At 45.1% G+C, this 20,105-nt stretch overlaps 1 protein-coding gene across 1 annotated transcript; it reads left to right on the top strand.

Annotated features, from left to right (window-relative positions):
* Nucleotides 1-11,707: 11,707 nt before the first annotated feature.
* LOC123180053 (uncharacterized) lies at nucleotides 11,708-18,462 on the top strand. Its single transcript, XM_044592012.1, has 9 exons — nucleotides 11,708-11,967; nucleotides 13,120-13,334; nucleotides 13,440-13,514; nucleotides 13,691-14,206; nucleotides 14,548-14,895; nucleotides 16,845-16,954; nucleotides 17,049-17,098; nucleotides 17,199-17,217; nucleotides 17,707-18,462. Exons 2-9 carry the CDS (start codon nucleotides 13,164-13,166, stop codon nucleotides 18,038-18,040), a joined length of 1,623 nt encoding a protein of 540 aa, XP_044447947.1. The 5' UTR covers nucleotides 11,708-11,967; nucleotides 13,120-13,163; the 3' UTR covers nucleotides 18,041-18,462.
* Nucleotides 18,463-20,105: the final 1,643 nt, after the last annotated feature.

Genomic DNA, 20,105 nt, shown 5'->3' with positions numbered 1-20,105 from the left:
CGGTACTCCGGTATATGCCCGAAACCTTCCGGAACCCTTTCGGTGTCCAAACATAGTCGTCCAATATATCGATCTTTACGTCTCGACCATTTCAAGACTCCTCATCATGTCTGTGATCATATCCGGGACTCCGAACTACCTTTGGTACATCAAAACACAAAAACTCATAATACCGATCGTCATCGAACTTTAAGCGTGCGGACCCTACGGGTTCGAGAACTATGTAGACATGACCGAGACACGTCTCCGGTCAATAACCAATAGCGGAACCTGGATGCTCATATTGGCTCCCACATATTCTACGAAGATCTTTATCGGTCAAACCGCATAACAACATACGTTGTTCCCTTTGTCATCGGTATGTTACTTGCCCGAGATTCAATCGTTGGTATCTCAATACCTAGTTCAATCTCGTTACCGGCAAGTCTCTTTACTCGTTCCGTAATACATCATCCCGCAACTAGCTCATTAGTTACAATGCTTGCAAGGCTTATAGTGATGTGCATTACCGAGTGGGCCCAGAAATACCTCTCCGACAATCAGAGTGACAAATCCTAATCTCGAAATACGCCAACCCAACAAGTAGCTTCGGAGACACCTATAGAGCACCTTTATAATCACCCAGTTACGTTGTGACGTTTGGTAGCACACAAAGTGTTCCTCCGATAAACGGGAGTTGCATAATCTCATAGTCATAGGAACATGTATAAGTCATGAAGAAAGCAATAGCAGAATACTAAACGATCAAGTGCTAAGCTAACGGAATGGGTCAAGTGAATCACATCATTCTCCTAATGATGTGATCCCGTTAATCAAATGACAACTCATGTCTATGGTTAGGAAACATAACCATCTTTAATTAACGAGCTAGTCAAGTACAGGCATACTAGTGACACTCTGTTTGTCTATGTATTCGCACATGTATTATGTTTCCGGTTAATACAATTCTAGCATGAATAATAAACATTTATCATGAAATAAGGAAGTAAATAATAACTTTATTATTGCCTCTAGGGCATATTTCCTTCACATCCCCATCTCTTCTGGTTAATGGCGCACAAACTTCGAGGAAGGGGAGGGCCGCCTGGTCAGGAATCAGCCTCCCCCCGAGCCGACTGGTCTGGGCTCGCCATCTTCTGGCTCCTCACAGACAAGTGGGACCTACCGCCCGTGGGCCGTACCGACAGCCCGTCGTGGGAGCATGGCCTTCTCTGCCATGGGTGATGTCATAGGCTACATGGCAACAGTGCCGCGCCGGGCATGGGATGTCCGCCCAGTACGCTGCACTGTGGCCATGCTCAGCCCTGGATTCAGGGGTGGTATGTTGCACTATAGGCACGCCTCGTCTCGTCATGATTAAGTGGGTGCAAACTTTGAGGGCGCTCAGGGCCGCCTGCTAGGAGCCGTCTCTCTGGAGGCCGCCTGCTAGGAGTCGGCCCGCCTCGCGGCTGCCTTCTGGAGTCCGCCGGCCTCTAGGAGCCGGCCGCTTGGACCAGCCGGCCCTGAGGAGGCGGCGCTTTGTCTTTGGTGCTTGAGGGGCGCAGCCGGCCCCGATGTCTTGAAATACCAGGGAGACTGATGAGGCTACCCGTGGTCATTTACTCCGACATAACATTCGATGACTAATGTGGCTTGAAGATACGTCGGTATTTCCCCAAAGAGGAAGGGATGATGCATCACAGCGACGGTAGGTATTTCCCTCAATGATGAAACCACGGTTATCGAACCAGTAGGAGAACCAAGCAACACTACGTAAACAGCACCTGCACACAAATAACAAATACTCGCAAACGTGTAAAAGGGGTTGTCAATCCCTTTCGGGTAGCGGCGCCCGAGATGGGCAAACGGACGTGAGAGAGTTGTAAATATTGATAGATCGAACGCCAAATAAAATAAATTGCAGCAAGGTATTTTTGTATTTTTTGGTTTAATAGATCTGAAAATAAAAGGCAAATAAAATAGATCGCAAAGGCAAATAATATGAGAAAGAGACCCGGGGGCCGTAGGTTTCACTAGTGGCTTCTCTCAAGAAAATAGCAAATGGTGGGTGAACAAATTACTGTTTGGCAATTGATAGAACTTCAAATAATCATGACGATATCTAGGAAATGATCACTATATAGGCATCACGTACAAGATTACTAGACCGACTCCTGCCTGCATCTACTACTATTACTCTACACATCGACTGCTATCCAGCATGCATCTAGTGTATTAAGTTCATGGAAAAATGGAGTAATGCAATAAGAATGATGACATGATGCAGACAAGATCTATTTATGTAAAAATAGACCCCATCGTTTTATCCTTAGTAGCAACGATACATACGTGTCGGTTCCCTTCTGTCACTGGGATCAAGAACCGTAAGATCGAACCCACTACAAAGCACCTCTTCCCATTGCAAGATAAATAGATCAAGTTGGCCAAACAAAACCCAAATATCGGAGAAGAAATATGAGGCTATAAGCAATCATGCATATAAGAGATCAAAGAAGACTCAAATAACTTTCATGGATAAAAATATATAACTAATCATAAACTCAAAGTTCATCAGATCCCAACAAACACACCGCAAAAAGAGTTACATCATATGGATCTCCAAGAGACCATTGTATTGAGAATCAAATGAGATAGAGGAAGCCATCTAGCTACTAACCACGGACCCATAGGTCTACAAAGAACTACTCACGCATCATCGGAGAGGCACCAATGGAAGTGGTGAACCCCTCCGTGATGGTGTCTAGATTGGATCTGGTGGTTTTGGACTCTGCGGTGGCTGGAATTGATTTTTGTCGACTCCCCTAGGGTTTCTGGAATATTGGGGTATTTATAGAGCAAAGAGTCGGTTCAGGGGGCACCCGAGGTGGGCACAACCCACCAGGGCGCGCCTGGGCCTCCTGGCGCGCCCTGGTGGATCGTGCTCCCCTCCACTACTAGGGAAAACCCTAGCAGCAGCGCGGGTTTTAGGCCTATCAGTAGCGCGGGCTGGTGCGCTACTGGTACGGCGCTACAGCTAAAGCTTAGCAGTAGCGTGCCGCAACCCACGCTACTGCTAAATCGACTTGGTAGTAGCGATTTCCCAGAGGAGCGCTACTGGTAATTAGTAGTAGCGCCTCTCCCTACCCGCGCTACTACTATTATTTCGTATTTTATTTATTTTTTATTTCATGTTGTATTCATACACCTTTACACAAGTTTTCATACAATAGGAATTTAGAGATTGTTTTTACATCATAATGAGTTATTACATCACGGGGTGAAAGAACCATGGACTAGTTTCAAGTGGATGTCCATCCACTTGAAACTAATCCGCGGTTCTTTCACCCAATGATATAATAAATATCATCATCATCATCATCATATCATTAACAACTTATCATCATAATACATCATTGTCATATAACACCTCCTCAAGATCATCGTTTCCATCAATGAGACATCACATAGCAAATTGGTCACTAGTCGTAATCACAAGTACTCCTCATCATCAACTCTAACACATTGTACCACATAATAAACATATTGTACCTCATAGGACCTACTACATTCTCTTAGGACCTACTATATTCTCTAAGGTAAAATAGCAAAAAACAAGATAGCCCCTGACTCTCCATTATCGAGAATGGAGATTATCCTGTCTCCAATTCTTGCCTTTCGCTTAATGTTATTTCCAAGAACCTCCTTGCGAATGTCCAAACATTTTTTCCATTCTTTGATTAGCATGTGTTCACCGGTTTTAGAAATCCGATATGCACAGGTGAGCTCCTTAGATTGACCTGCTGTATGTTCAGAACTGCAAGGCAACCATTCTAATACATCAGATGAGGCAGACAATCCATCGGGATTTTCTGTTGAAAAACATAGTAATAACTTCGTAGTTAGCAATGATGTACTAGTTTTAGAAGTATGCAAAAGATGCACGGACGTCGTAATAGTAAAAAATCTTACCAGGGTATCTCCACAGAAGTTACTGTGGTTCAACACGTGCACTAGTAGCACGTATTCACCATAATTTGGAGGAGTTTGATAATAGGTATTGTAATTCTCAAGATAAGTACAATAAGCGATCAGATGACTTTTCTCCTTATAAGTTAATTCGGAGCCATCAGTGTAGTGGGTTTTGTCTACCATCTTCCGCACATTCTTTGAAGATTCAAAATAAGCTGTCAATGGAAATAAGCTGTCAACTATTTTGAAATAAAAAATATAAATTAGTTCATAACTATGTTTGAGAAACTCATATTGCGGTAGAATCGGAAGCGTATCAACAAGGACCCAAATGTCCATATTGTCTTGCTCGATGTCAGGATCACCAAGATCCATGGTGACAATCATACCCTTATAAAAACCATACATTTTGCAAAGTGCTTCCCAATTTTGGCAACCAAAATGGGTTACGCTCTGAGAATTGTACAGATTTACTTCAAAATCCATATCATGATGGGTCCTTAGGTGTATTTTCTTTGTTTCAAAATTTTCATGGTCTTCAAAACCCATCCTCTCCAAGACATAGCGTCTTGCATGGCATGGGATAAGCTAGTCGAATTGTAAAAGATGAAAATTAGACGTTGAAATAGTTGAAGTCATGCTTAATTACGAAAAAAACACTTGTCGTTGTTGCGTACCGTTTCAACATCGAAGGTCTCCTCAAGCTTAATGCTGAAGCGCCGATCTTCGTCCAGCTCAAGGAACCTGTCGCATATACCTCGATCGTCGTGGCACCAGCTGCACTCCCTCGGGAGACTGTCGTCGTCTGAGTACGACATTTCCTACGTTCATAATTCAACGATGAAACTTGTACAAATAAATATATGTACTACAAAACCTAAATTAGATCATTATTTTTTGAGAAAATCCAGGCCACTCGATATTTCCTACATATTCTAGCACAAGTCATGCCAGAATTCACAGAAAAATCCGGCATGACCTTTGCTAAAAAAGGACATATCGAGCGCCTGAAATTTGCCAGAACAGAAATTAATCAACACTCCGGCAAAACATAGGCCACTCTGAGGTGTAACCTGAACATGACCGGCCACTTGGGCAACCACATATCCTATTTGAGCAACACAAGATATACATGGAGATTTGGCTGGTCTCACCTCGAGGTCGGAGGGGGTCGGTGACGGGGACGACGGCGGGGATGATGGAGGGGCTCCTTGGTTTCTGCAAAAGCAAAAACCCTATAAGTTATCACTAATACATCCCGAATAATTGTTTAACTAAAAAAATAACAACAAATATGAACTAGTTCTTACTAAATATAAACTTACTATAAATAGAAAAAAACTAGTTCTTTCTAAAAATAAAGTAGTTCAACTAGTTATATTAATTATCTTACTAAAAATACATTAGTTCTACTAATTCAACTAGTTTATTAATTTACTTACTAAACTAGTTCAACTAGTTTATTAATTTACTTACTAATTATTTTAAACACTTACTAAACACAGTAAACATAAACTACATTATACAATAGTTAACTAGTACCATCACTACTACTAATTAACATCTACTACTACTAAAAATCATTATCTATGAACCCTAAATTAACATCTAATACTACTAAAAAACATCTAGTACTAACTAAGCAGAGAGAAAGGGGGTGGGGGAGGGGTGGGGGGCTTACAGAGAGGGGAGAGACGGTGGCGGGGAGGTGCTCGGCGATGGAGAGGTAGGGGCAGCGAGGGAGGGCTCGGGATCGGGAGGCGGCGGGGGGTTGGGGGAGGCGGCGGTGACGGTGAGGTCGAGAGCGGCGGTGAGGTCGAGAATGGAGGGCTGGGGGAGGCGGCGGCGACGGTGAGGTCGAGAGCGGCGGCGGGCGGCTGCAGTGAGGTTGAGGGCGGCCTCGGGCGGCGGCGGTGAGGGCAGGCTCGGGCTCGGGCGGCGGCGACAGAGGAGTAGGGGAACAGGGGGGAAGGAGGACTTAGCAAAATTTTGAGCGGGCGGGTGGTTAAGTCGAACTAGCAGCAGCGCACTTTAGGAAACGCGCTATAGCTAAAGTAGCTATAGCGCGTTTTACAGAAAAACGCTACTGCTAAGTCTAAGCATGCATAAAAAATATACATTGGTCATCATTGATCTTTTTGTGTAGAATCTAAGTAGTCAACATGAATCCTCACAGTCCTGTATAGGCACTGGTGAAGATTCATATTGCAGCCACAAATCCTACACATATAGTTCAATGAAGACCAAGTGCTCGAGGTAGTTTGAGAAGTAACATATTTAAGGTGGTGAACACCTTGTTCGCTTAGCAGTATGGGACTAAACTTAATTAGGTGCAACACTTAGCAGCAGCGAGTTTTGCTGAAAAACGCTGCTACTAAGTACTTTAGCAGCAGCGCGTCCAGGGAAGGGCGCTACTACTATATCTAGCCTGGAGGCAAATCCGTGGCAATTATAGTAGTAGCGCTTGTTTCACCTAGAGCGCTACTGCTACCTAGTTATTAGTAGCGCGGTTTCGTTAAGCTCGCTACTGCTACGCCTGTTTTTAAACCGCGCTGCTGCTAAGATTCTGTGTATAAGATTTTCCCTAGTAGTGCTCGGAGCACCCCCCAGGCGCTTCTCCGGCCCACTGGATGTCTTCTGGTCCAAAAAATCCACAAAAAGTTTCGCTGCGTTTGGACTCCGTTTGGTATTGATTTCATGCGATGTAAAAAACATGCAAAAAACAGCAACTGGCACTTGGCACTATGTCAATAGGTTAGTACCAAAAAATGATATAAAATGACTATTAAATGATTATAAAACATCCAAGAATGATAACATAACAGCATGGAACAATCAAAAATTATAGTTACGTTGGAGACGTATCAATGACGATATTGTATTATATGAGTTATGTGATTTGGTGACCGAATGTTGTTCGGAGTCCCGGATGAGACCACGGACATGACGAGGAGTCTCAAAATGGTCGAGAGGTAAAGATTGATATATAGGACGATAGTATTCGGACACCGGAAGTGTTCCGGAGGGTACCGGGTATATATCGGGTCACTGGAAGGGGTTCCGGGCACCCCCGGCAAAAGATATGGGCCTTATGGGCCAAGATGGGAAACACACCAGCCACCAGGGCCTGGTGGGCCCCCCATATGGGCCGAACCAGAGGCGAAGGAAAAGAGGGGAAGGGAGAAGGAAAGGGGGGATTCGGCCTCCCCCTTCCTTCCCTCCTCCCTCCTCTTTCCTTCCTCCTCCGGTAAATAAGGAAGGGGGCGCTGACCTAGGAGGAACCCAAGTAGGATTCGGTCCTACTTGGGGCGCCTCCTGGCCTCTCCCCTCTCCCTCCCACCTATATATATGTGGGGGGTGCCCCTAGCACACACCAGACAATTGCCTAGCCATGTGCGGCGCCCCTTCCATAGTTTACACCCGGATCATATTCTTACGGTGCTTAGGCAAAGCCCTGCGAGGATCGCTTCACCATCATCGTCACCACACCGTCGTGCTGGCGGAACTCATCTACTACCTCGACCTCTTGTTGGATCAAGAAGACGAGGGACGTCACCGAGCTGAACGTGTGCAGAACTCGGAGGTGCCGTACGTTCGGTACTCGATCGATGGAGCGCGAAGAAAGTTCGACTACATCAACCGCGTTGTGAAACGCTTCCGCTTACGGACTACGAGGGTAAGTAGACACACTCTCTCCCTCGTTGCTATGCATCTCCATGGATAGATCATTGCGTGTGCGTAGAATTTTTTTTGTTTTCCATGCAACGTTTCCCAACATGGAGGACTGCACCTCTCCCCTTGCGATCCATCCCCCGTGCAAGTGCAAAAAACAACTCATAGAAATAGGATCATAAAGAAAGTGAACTCCGTTATCTGAAAGATAAAAGAAAGTGATATGCTTCTGAAAACACTCATGCCATTATTCTCCAGTAGAAATGAAGTATACATCTTAATCATGAAATAAACAAATATTTATCTTGACGCACTAACACAATAAACACCTGTTATTCTGATCCAATATAGGCAGAATAATTATTTCGTACTTGGTGTCAATTGGCATGTATATTCTATCTTAATGTTAAACTATATGAATTAACTTGGCATATACATCCGATAAAATGCTCTCGTTCTCACTAATGTGATGAAAGTCAGTAATTATACATAGTGGCAGAAAACATACTTATGGAGGCCGTCATTAAGCATCTGTAACTCAGGGTATGACCACTCCACAACCATTGGACCTCCATACTTTAGGCTCTGGCTAGAATCCAGAATCATGTTGGGTGAAGCAGTGGATACAATCATCGAAGGTGTAGTCTTCAACATTGCCAGATTACCATTTATCCCACTAGAAGTGTTCAGGCAAACAAGCATGGCTCCCGGCCCACTGGTGATTGCAGTCGTCTGAAATGAAACCACATGTTGGTCGAAGAATGAATGCGGAAACATGCTGTAGTGGTTAGGATCTGTTGACATCTACATGCCAGAAGAAATTTGGTGGTCCGGCTACAGCCTCGCAAACACTTTAGCAAGTTAAGGAAGAACGCTTGATTTTGCTACCAAACTTTCTTCTGCAATGAGGGGACAAATGGTGTAGCACACGTTACATCTCCATAGTGGCGCATCAACGGTGAACTCGGCATCCAGGGCTTCACAAACACATGAGAGTAATCATGGATGCCATCCAAACTACAAGATAATGTTCAAAGCTTTACTGAAAAAAGGCCACTCCTCTTCTACAAACAGTACCCAGATTTGAGAAGCTTCCAGACTACACTTTCTGCAGAAAAAATGAAGGGATCAATCTTATTATTATTGCTGCATATTTTTTAGGAACACGTAAGTGCTACTGCACACTTGCTTGAAATGTTGATAACATATCTCCAGTCAAAAAAAGGCATTTTCTTTCAAAAGCATATACTACTACAGGCTGCAACAACTCCTATATCATGCATGATGTCGATCTAAGTGCCAATGCAAAGATACGAATACATGAATGGACTGAATTAGCATTCCTTATCTGAAAAATGATTGAATTAGCTTCCTTTATATCTCAAAAAGGACTGAATTAGCTTCCTTTTTCTAAATTAGACAACTACATCAAGGTGATACAAATACAATTGAACCAACACCAGTTAATTTAGTAATCAGTCCTATCAACCTAAGCTATGCATGTCTGCCAAACACTAACCTTCACATCACTCATAACATTCTGACAAATTGCAATCAAATTGGCTAGATAGATAGATGTGCAGGGGGTAGGAAGAGGGGGTGGAGCTCACCACGTAGGGGTAGGAGGAGGGAGGAGCCATGAGGGCTCGTGCCTCATCCACCAGAGGAGGAGCTGCTGCTCGTCCATATTGGAGCAACGGACCTGTCGACCAGAGGAGCGGGAAGTGGAAGCCGACGATGAGCTTCTGCCAGCCAAAGGTGTTGGGGACGGCGCCATCTCCGCCCCGAGGTACGGCTAGCAGCATGCGGTGCGGCTAGGGTTCGCCGCTGGATGTGTTCATGCACCTGCTTGACCAAAAGCAGCAGCAACATGAGGGGAGGTGAGGGTCCAAGAGTGAATCGAAATGGGCGTACCTTGATGCCGCGGACGGCCGTCTCGGCGGCGCACGCTCCTCACCACGACGTCCTGGACCTCTCCGATGTGGCCTGATACGGCGCTCTCTCGCATGGTGCGGCGGTCGCCTGTGCTGCCTCTGCCGAGGACCATGGAGAGGAGAGGGGGACGGGAGGGCGGGCTCGCTGTCGCGCGATGGGGGTGGCGGCTAGGGTGAAGGGGAGGGGGCGGCGGCGGCTCCTCCTCGCGTGAAGAGGAGAGGAAGCTAATTGTGAAGAGGAGAGGAAGCAGATTGGGGAGAAACCCCGGGGTTGGGCTTTTATACCTCATAGCGAAATTCAAAAAATGCCCTCATCGGGTCTGTTTATTAACAGACGGTGGCAACAGATATTTATCGTGGGGGTGAAACTGTTCATTGCTACAGGGCTGCGGTTCTGATCCAGCGCCCCAGATCGGTCGGGGGCTTGATCCGACGGCCAGAATTGCATCAAGGAAGCGAAATGAATGGCCGGATGTGCCAAATCGCCGAGAACGCACGGAAGCTGCTTCGGTTCTTGTTTTGAAATGGGACGGGGCATGGAGCCGTGGAATTGGGGAAAGCCGGAGGGCTGTGGTGGCCAGCAAAGCGGCCGATGCGCGGCGTGGTTTCAGCCGGCGGAATAATAGTATCGTTTACCACTTTCTCATACGAGGTAAACATTTAGGGCAGCGATCTGCGCTGGCGCACCGGCCCAATAGTTGGGCCGGTCGAGGCCTAGCCGTCCGATGCGGTTTGCATGGACCGTTAGATCTGCGCGCATACACGGACTGAAGCAACCGTTGCAGCAAAAAAGAACAGTTTTGTTGCGACCGTGTACGAACAGCCACAGCAAGGAAAACAGGGGAGCTGGATCCCCCCCGCGACTGCCCGTCCCCGATCCGTGACGGCGGCGGCTAGATCCGCCTGTTATTCGTTCCCCGCGGCCGAATCACGTCGACGAGGGGCTTCCCCACCTATCAAGCCGCCTTGGGATTGCTTCAATCATGTCTTACATACGTCATGACCTCCTTGCCGCCATGGATTTGGGCTCGAGCTCCGTTATGGCCGGTCGAGGTTGCAGCTCGCCGCGAGCCCGTAGCAGCTCACCGCGAGCCCGTAGCAGCTCGCCGGCGACCGGTTGCAGCATCCGCCCCTGCCCCCCGTGCTGGATCTCGCCGCCGGAATTCACAGAAACCCGTGCTGGGTCGCAGCTTGGCCGTGATGGATGTAGCAAAACATTATGCCGGTTGTAGCAAAAAAGATGCTAGTTGTAGCAAAACCGCGACGCCGGCTGTGTGTTGTAGCAAAACGTGACGCTAGTTGTAGCAAAATGCTATGCCAGTTATAGTAAAAATCTATGCCGGTTGAAGCATGTAGCAAAACTGCAGCATTTTATCTTCTTCTTCCACCTCCAGCCGTCGCTAGTTGAAGCTTTCTTATTTTCATAGTGTCTAGCTGTAGCTTTCTCTCTCAATGGTTGGAGCTTTTTCCAACAACCGTTGAAGCTTTTCTATCAAAAGTTGTAGCTATTTTCTTTTTAGCAGCACTTGGTCAAGGCTTTTTGTGTCATTTCGGTTGAAGCTTTTTTAATCGAAGGATGTAGCATTTCATGTCAACGGTTGTAACTTTCCGGCGATGGCGCTGACCGCTTGTAGCTTTCTCTACATCCGGTTGAAGCTTTTCATCTAGGGGGATGAAGCTTTTTTTAAAACGGTTGCAACATGATGGGGGTGCGACGATTCTGCAGAAGCCTCCGGTGTCGACCTTCGCCGCCCGACTCGTCGGCGGCGAGGCAGAAGCACGAGACGTGTGGGAGTTGCAACCGCCGGGATGGGGATTGGTCAACGGGCTGCATCCAATGGCGAAACGGGCTGTAAAGCATGGCGGGGTGAGATCTACATCCATGGACGCGCGGGGGATTCAACCTTCCATGGCCGACGGCGAGATGTGGGCGCCGGCGCTGCAGGAGATGAGGATGGGGGCGAGATCCGCGAAGCTGCGAGACAGGAATGAGACGAGATTCGCGAGGTCCGCAGCGTCACGTGGTTGCTCGCGACTGGGTCGCGGCGTGCGCGCGTGGACTGGACCGGCCGAAGCTTGGGCCGGTGCCCCGGCCCCAAACATTTACTGGTTAGCATTTTAGAAAGAAGACTGCGGCCTTTCCGTGCGTGCCCATACCCACCGGCCATCGGTCTCCACTCCACCCGTGACCCGTCCGTCCGAGCCCAACATAATAATGGACTAGACCCACCTTTCCTCTCCCTCACCCGAGTCTCCACCTCTCCTCCTCGTCACCGCCGACGCCGGAATCCCCACCCCACCCCTTCTCGCTCGCTCGCGTGTCGCCGCCGCCGTCGCCATTCACCTTCTTCCTCATCGCGCCCCTGCTGTGTCCACCCCTCCCGCATCCACCCCGTCATTGGGTTTTCATCGGGTACGGGGTTATTTTCATCCGGCGACCCCACCGACCCTGCTTCAGGGTTTCTGGACGCCGTCTAGATCCGCCCCCGATTCAGCGGTTCTACGCACGAAAGCTAAAATCTTTGCATTCCGTTTTCTCGCGGTTGTGCTTGGTTGCATTTTTGTATAAAAAAAGAACAGTTTTTTTGTTGTTGCTTGTTTGTTTGCAAAAGCCCTTCTCGGGGAAATTTAGCACGCTCTTTCTGCTTTCAAGTTGGGATCTGCAGCTTTCTGGTTTGCAGCCCACGGTGGCGGCCACTAGCTACTCCGAATTTCATTTACTGCGGTTCCTTTTACCGGATTGTTGCTGGAACCCCCAAGGGTTTTCTTCTCACAAGTTCATTTCGTTCATGGTGCTTGAATGGAAATATACTACTAGTGGTTCCTAACTGATAAGTATCACCGATAATTGGTGTCCCATGAAAAATAAATAGCTTTATTTAAGCTTCACACTTGTTTCTGTGCGGAAATGATGCCTGTATCTGTATATTGGTTAATTTGTTCAACTTCCACAATTGCTATGCATGTAGGCTTTAATCAAGTTATGTGCCAGAACTAGTGCTACGCACCGAGCGGAATGCTTACATCTAGTTCACTTGGCATATGCCTAACCTACGTGTTAACTTCATGTTATATGCGGATCAGGAAAGAGCTTTTTTTATTTACTTTGCAGGACATGTGTTGATTTTGTTTAGAAATACGATGCTGTGGTTTGACATCATTGTCTTCGACATCAGTGCTTGAACGATGCTTACAGTGTCAAATTTATTTGACAAAGTACAGTAGTATTTCTCAATTGAATCAATTAGCACTAGCAGTTTGTAGGAACAAAAGCCATTTCAGTGTTGAAGCAGTTATGAATGAAGTTTGCAATGCCTTACTGTAAAATTGTGCACAATACAGCACTTCCATATTGTATTACTTGTAAGTCTTTTTCATGAAATATGTTTTTTTAACCTAACTGATGAGATTGCCACATTTGACATTTATGTGAAGTTTGGAGGTTTCTCTGAAAATTCTAGCATCCCAATTTCGTATTGCTCCACCATCTCTTAAAAAATGTTGAATCAAACTAGGTGTGAAACTGATTTGGGATGCAATTCCTGGTTGGTTAAACTCTTTTCAGCCAAACAAACAGTGGATCTGGAATTCCAGGCCAGTTCGGCAGCAATGGATAAAACACACAAGGAGGAGGCAGTGAAAACCACATGCCATGAAGACACTACCAGTACTGATGGATCAAGCACGGATGAATACGATCCATGGAATCCTCCGTATCCTCCTCCATGCCCTCCTGCTGTTGAAAATAGCTTAAGTGACTCTATCCGTTTAGCAGCTAAGGTGCAGTAATTAACCAACTTTCTTTTTTAACTTTATGGCATTTCTATCTTATCATGTTTGCTTTCCCTAGTATAGCTCTTGACGCCCCCCTCCCTCTCTTTGCAGTGGTTACGTGAGAAAGAAGCTGCAGTTGGTGCCGTCAGAGCATCCAGTATAATCTTCCCAGAACGCATCCCTAAGGTTCTCTGCATTTGAAAAAAAAATCATTTGGTTATTTACTTTTTCCCCTGCAGTATTTTTTGTGTGCGCTACTTATGCAATATTTTTGTTTTGTTGTCCTATAGTGCACTGCTTATTTCATTTTGCTTTGCTAATCGGATAACTGATTTCCTTTCACCTCTTTTGATCCTGATTAGGAGGTGAATCATCTCTTCCATGATAAAGTGCACCATTTGGCACCTATCCTGGATAAGGATAGCGTCCGGCGCTTTCTCAGCTATATGGAGAGGAATGGGCAGGGCATGCGATGGGGTTCGATCATCACCCCAGAGGCTTTGAACCATATGATTTCACAAGATGCGGTGAAATGTGTCAAAATTGTCTTGGAGGGCCAGGCACCTGAGCTTGATGGGTGCCGAGCCGGTCCCAACTGCATGAACCAGTATGGGTACTATCCCCTCCATCGAGCTGCTGAATTTTTTTCGGTTGACATGATTCAGTTGCTCGTCCGCCACGGCGCGTCCGCCAATCTACGCACAGCCGGTGCTGAGGTCATCGAGGGCCTTCTCCCACTCCATGTTGCAGTCGAGAACACGTGTATGCATAAGTATCTGGAAGACAGTCTGTTTCCTAACCACGAGCATCGGGATTACAGTGAGGCAGATGCCAACTTTATCTTCAAGCTCATCCATCTTCTGTGCCTACCTGAAATGGTTTGTCTCACATCCACCCCTTAACAATTTACTACTCCAGCATAGCAAAGTCACATACTTATAAATAACTGACGTAGCAATAATACTAAAGGAACCTTAAATTCCTAAATCTCCATTTTTCATAGTCGGAATTGTTTTCTGTGCTGTAGTGACATTTTTTAGCCTTTGACTCTTTGTTGAGAGAAAACAAACTCTATTTTGTTCTTAACAAAGAAAATAAGGTTGTGGTTTTATTAAGATTGTTGTTGAGAACATAGTTTTAAGTTAATCAGCACTACAGTCTTACCTATAAATAAATTCTAAAAGACTCAGTTTTTGGTCTGTGCTGGTGATTTTTGCAGAAGATCTTCTTGGATACGACTCGGCTGATTGCAAAATACACAGATAATCTATTGGATGAGCTGTGGAATTACATAAAAGAGGGAAAGCTTGCCGAGACAGCCGTTTTGCTCATGGCAGCTCAAGAGCAGATACGCATGGGAACTTCTCGCAAGAGAAATGGAGATAGTAAGCCAGATGGGTTTGCTAATATCTGTGACCGTATTTGGAACAACAATATTGCTTTGCAGTCTGAGAAGGGTCAACAAGTGGAGGCAAGGATAAAGCTTAATAATATGGCATTGATGCTTGTTCATGTAATTTCCAAAGCTGGTGAAGGTCTTGATTCATACATTCAGAAGCATCTAGAGGTACCATTCTGTTGGTGCTTGCAGTTATAATTCCTTGATTTTCTCTGTTTTACAAAAATTGTATATGTTGGTGAGGTATAAGCATTGGCTTTTTGGTAATTCCTGCATTATCTGATCAATATTATTTTTCTAGAAACACTGAACAAAATTTGTAATGTATCTACTTATTATAGGCTCAGTCAAGAATGTAAGATTTGTTTGGGGTCATTGGCAGTAAATACAGTTTGTAAAATGACTTTGAAAATATGAAGTTCATTTTGAGTCCCTCCTTCACGAAAACTTCTCTTGAGAATTGTGGTTCAAATTAGCGTTAAGTGTGGTTGATGCAGCTGGTGTTCGCCTAGCGCTGCATAGGCGCTTCGTCTTACAGTTTTGTTTATCGGTGTATTTGGGGTGCCTAGGCAGTTGTGCAGCTTTGGCTGTCAGGGGTGTATTTGGTTTGTTATATGTTTTTTAGGAACACAGTACATACGCAGACACACACTCACTCCTATGAATGCACGCATGCACACCCTACCCCTTTGAGTACATCCGAGACACTGAGGTGGCAGATCTTGAGATTGATGGAAGTCGCCATGGGTGCCTTGTAGTTGACATGCACGCTATACCACTGAAAGAGTATTCCACTACCTTCTGTTAATATGCTAGTAATACATTGAAACCTACTGTTAGCATCGCACTGAAGTTACGAAAATCAGCGTCACGTTTTCCATAGGAGCTAATTGTTACTCCCTCCGTCCGGAAATACTTGTCATCAAAATAGACAAAAGGGGATGTATCTAGACGTATTTTAGTTCTAGTCTTCTAGATACATCTCTTTTTATCCATTTTGATGACAAGTATTTTCGGACGGAGGGAGTATCTTGCATTGTGCTAAATGTTATTGTTCATGGTGCATGAGTAGAGAACATCTGCTAGTGTCATTGCTCCTGATATACTACCTCCGTCCTGGTTTATTAGTCCCCTTCGTATTGTGTGCCAACTGCCAGAGTTTGACCTTAAATTTTACTAACAAAATGTTAGTGCATGTCATAAAAAAAATATAATTGAAAACTATGTTTGAATACGAATCCAACGATATAATTTTTCGTGACATGCATTAACATTTTGTTAGTTAAATCTCTAGTTAAAATTTGGCACAAAATACAAAGGGGACTTATAAACCAGGACGGAGGTAGTAATTTGTAGATGCTTGGCACATATAGTGATCAAATAAATAATTGTATGCTCATCTTGCTATTTCATAGGGTTTTGTTCAATTTCTGTTGGAATAAGAACAGCAGGGGAGGACTGAACTCAATATATACTAAAAGTTGAAACAAATAGGAGTAGGAGATTTGTTACAAAAATAAAGTTGCCAAGGACAGACAACAGCTTACAAAGCTCATTGTCCAAAAAAAGGACAGATAATCATAATAGTAAATGTTCCCTTCCTTTTTGGAGTAGTCTGCAAGCCATCTAAGTGCAGGTGTGTATAGCAACTTCCTTTTGTAATGAAGAGGCAGAGCACCTGCTGGTTTCTTCGGAAAAAGAAGTCTTGTCTAGTTTACACAAACTCTGGGCAATCAGTGATTCACAGCTTCACATGTGATGAAACCTGTCTAGGCTGTTACTTTCAGTTAGATGGCGTGGACAATATGAACACACCACTCTTTTAAAAGCCAAAACTAAACAATTGGGGCAAATTTGGGAAACTAAACAAAATAATGCCGTATATCTAATTAACCCAAATAACTAAGACAAAATGTGTGTTCTGTACATGTATTGATGTCATAAAAAATACATCCATTCTACAATGTTATTAGTGTTCTTAAGTTTTTCTTTGGCCTTTCCACTTGTATTATATTAATATACTGTTACCACTGCAAACAATTCTTTCTGTCGTATCTCAGTCGTCATGATTCATGGTGCTCATGACATATATCTCATAAGTTAAAATGGTCGTGCAGGTGCCGTATTTCATGCAGGTGCCCCATTTGGAGGTCATTGAACGTGTCTCGTTGATTCTCAAGGATAATGGTTTTTGTCCTACTAGTGAATGGACAGAAATTGGAAACCTGTACGTTTTGGTCAAGGACTATGTTTTGTATACATAGTTACATACACAACTGATATGATCTTTATTTAATTATTTCTTCCACTTGTTCTTGAAGCTGCCCCTATGAGGATGTGTTGTCCAGTGAGGATATACCTAACAAATCTGGTACGTATCTGTGTGTATTGATTGAAGCATTTCTTTGAAGCTGTGAGGGGAAAAAATAACCCTAAATATTTTTTGTTGGATATGATATGATGAAAATCAGGGGAAAGTGACACAAACAGGTAAGCTCTAGAAATGGATTATCTACAGACAGTAGTGAATAAGGTAAATATACAAAAACATCATCTCCGAAGATTTATTTGTTTGATTTTGATGACTACATAGAATTTGGATTATTCAAGCTGAATTATCTGACACTGAAGAGCTATCCAATCTGTGATAAAATTCTGTCTTAATGCTTCTCTCTCTCATGCTAAAATACGATTGGATTGGTGACATAACGCAGCCAATCCTAGAATGTAGATGTACTAGCAAATCTCATGCAGCATACTCATTCAGAAGCTTAACGTGTTAGTTAAAGATGCTTTGTGGTTTGTTGTACCTTTAGTCAATAAAATCTCACTCATTAAACTAAATTATGTGTAGGTTTAGTGATATTACATCTCCATAATCACATTATGTAATATTCCAAGGCAGTGCTGCTGGCAGGTTTCACTGTTTGATGTTTTGAGGTTTCTAACATTCAGATGTTCTTTTGATGTTCGAGCCAGGCCACAAGAAAGAGAAAACCAAGACGATGGGAGCTCAAACTCGCCAGGAGAAGCTTCTTCCCATGGTGGAGATCAGTGTTATCTGCCCGGTCTAAAGTCAAGATCATCCCCCACAAATGGGCACGTCCTTCTGAATGCTTGGATCTCGAGATGGCTTGGAAGAAACCTACTCAAGGCTTGGATGGTGAGACAGCTTCGAAGAAGGAAACCGTCGAGGATGGGTCTGCTGCTGCAGGTCACGGCGTTAAGGGCCGATTTCCCATGGTGGTATATAGTAGCAAGCCCGGTGAGCTGTTTACTACAATACCGCTTGCTGATATACCCAAATACATGAAGCAACAACAGAGAAGGCAATCCAGAAGGCTGTTTAGTACAGCGGTTAATTATCAGCCCAGGATGGTGATTGGTACAGGAGTGAATCCTCAACCCGGAAGAAGGCTGTTTGGTACAGCGGCATTGATGCTGCTCAAAGTGTTGAAGAAGGCATGAGGAGTAGTATAGAAAGGTAAGGCCACCTTGAATGCTGGTTTTCTTGTTCAAATTTGTGAGCATGCATGGTCTCGTGCTAGGGAACGTACATATATATGGTCATCTGATGCACCTTAGGTCTGAACAAATCGAAGCATCTGCAGATTAGCCCCCGGTTATGTATGCGCCAGTCATCTTATGGTCGTGTTTTTTGTCTGCGCATGCTGGTCGCGGCGGTGATGGTTGGGTCATCATCTTCCTGCCATCAAGTTGTCTATCATATCGTCCTGTGCATGCTTTTGTCTCAAAGGTCGGATGATTGTTTTGCGCATGACGTAACCTTGTTCAGAGTCATGATGAAGTACTGATGTCCTAAATTAAAATGAGCCATGCCTGGCAGACCCACGCTAGCTAGTGCAAGGCACCTACCTAAGTACTACGTAACAAAGACTTGTGTGCTTGTACTGTTTGTAATGCTGCTGCGGAGTACATCCCGTGTTTGCTAATTCTTGAATTCCTCCAGTCTTGAATTCCTGTGCTTGCCGCTAGGAGAAAGGAACTTTCTTTCTTGGAAGAGGAGAAAGAAAGGCGACCTCATGTGTGCCGCTAGGAGCGCTTCTCCCGCCGACGACCTTGGTTTATGGCAAAATAGCTTAGCGGCTAGTGCTACCCTAACCTTGGTGTCAGGCCTGAAGACAGCTACTGTCGATATATTCAGTCACTGGGAGTTTCAGAAGACTCGTCGCGAGCCGTCAATTTCTCGCCTATATAACAGTTGGGCTGTGGCTGAGGAGCTGGATATGACGAGTTCTGTGAATCATTTGCCTCTGGGCTAAAACTCTATACAATATCTATATAGGACCGAGGCGATTCGCCATAGCCAAACCCTAAATTCCCCTTTCATATTTCTGAATTGCTAGTAGGTCCTGACAAATTGGTATTAGATGCCAGCGATTCTCGGCGGAGGCGTATGAGGGTGACAGAAATTTCCCCATAGATTGGTGATGCCCACCCTTTCCCCACCCTTCTTCGTTTTCGGCGGTGCTGTTATACGGCAGCGGGGTTGAGGCGTTGGAGGCGGTGTGGTGTGGAGGCGCATGTGGCAGTGAGAATTAGGGCACAAATCGGTAGAGCAGGGGCGGTTGATCGATACTCTGTTCGATCGGTAAAATTCCGCGCCCGAGTGCTGATCCGTGTGCTTTTGGAGGCGTGGATCGTGGCGGCGGCTGGATCTGAGGTGAGGGAAAGGTTGTTGGTGTTCCAGGGTAAAATTCCTCACCCGTACCTGAGATCAAGGAGATGGGGCGCGCGAAGACGATCGATGAGGCGGATCTTCAAGAAGTTCTCTCTCTGCGAGATGACTTTGGTGTTCTTTAGAAGGACAGTTCGCTGATGCGATTGGAAGTATCCAAGTTGCAAGGAGACGTTCGGTCCATGAGTTCCAAACAAGGTGAGATATCTCTCCAAGTTGGGGGAATTGAGAAGGCAGTACTGGATTTGGGCAAACAACTCTCTACTATAAGTGCAGTTCTGAAATCAATTGCTCAGCCAAATGCCCAGGCACCATCAGGCCCAGATCAGCCTAGTACTAGTCATGTGGTACATTCTCCCACTCTGCAACAGGAACAAATCCTAGATCAGCAGGCCAGAAACGATGCTCTGAGAAAACAGTTGGAACTAGAAAGGGAGAAAACTCGACAAGCAGAAGAATTACATCTGCAAAATTTACTCCCCATCAGAGTTCAACGACCTCCTATTCCTCCTGGGTACGATAATCAGCAAAGAGCTGATAATCTTAGTGTTGTGGGTACTCCTGTAACTGCAAGGGAGGCAGGTCACACCCCTGTTTTTAACAAGTTTTACCAGCCAAACAAGGACAGGCAACTATGGCAAGGATATTTCAAAACTTATTAACAAGACTTCCCTAGGTT

The sequence above is a fragment of the Triticum aestivum genome, chromosome 1D (assembly GCF_018294505.1).
Source record: "Triticum aestivum cultivar Chinese Spring chromosome 1D, IWGSC CS RefSeq v2.1, whole genome shotgun sequence".
Taxonomy (NCBI): domain Eukaryota; kingdom Viridiplantae; phylum Streptophyta; class Magnoliopsida; order Poales; family Poaceae; genus Triticum; species Triticum aestivum.
This window is presented reverse-complemented; position numbering and strand designations above follow the sequence as displayed.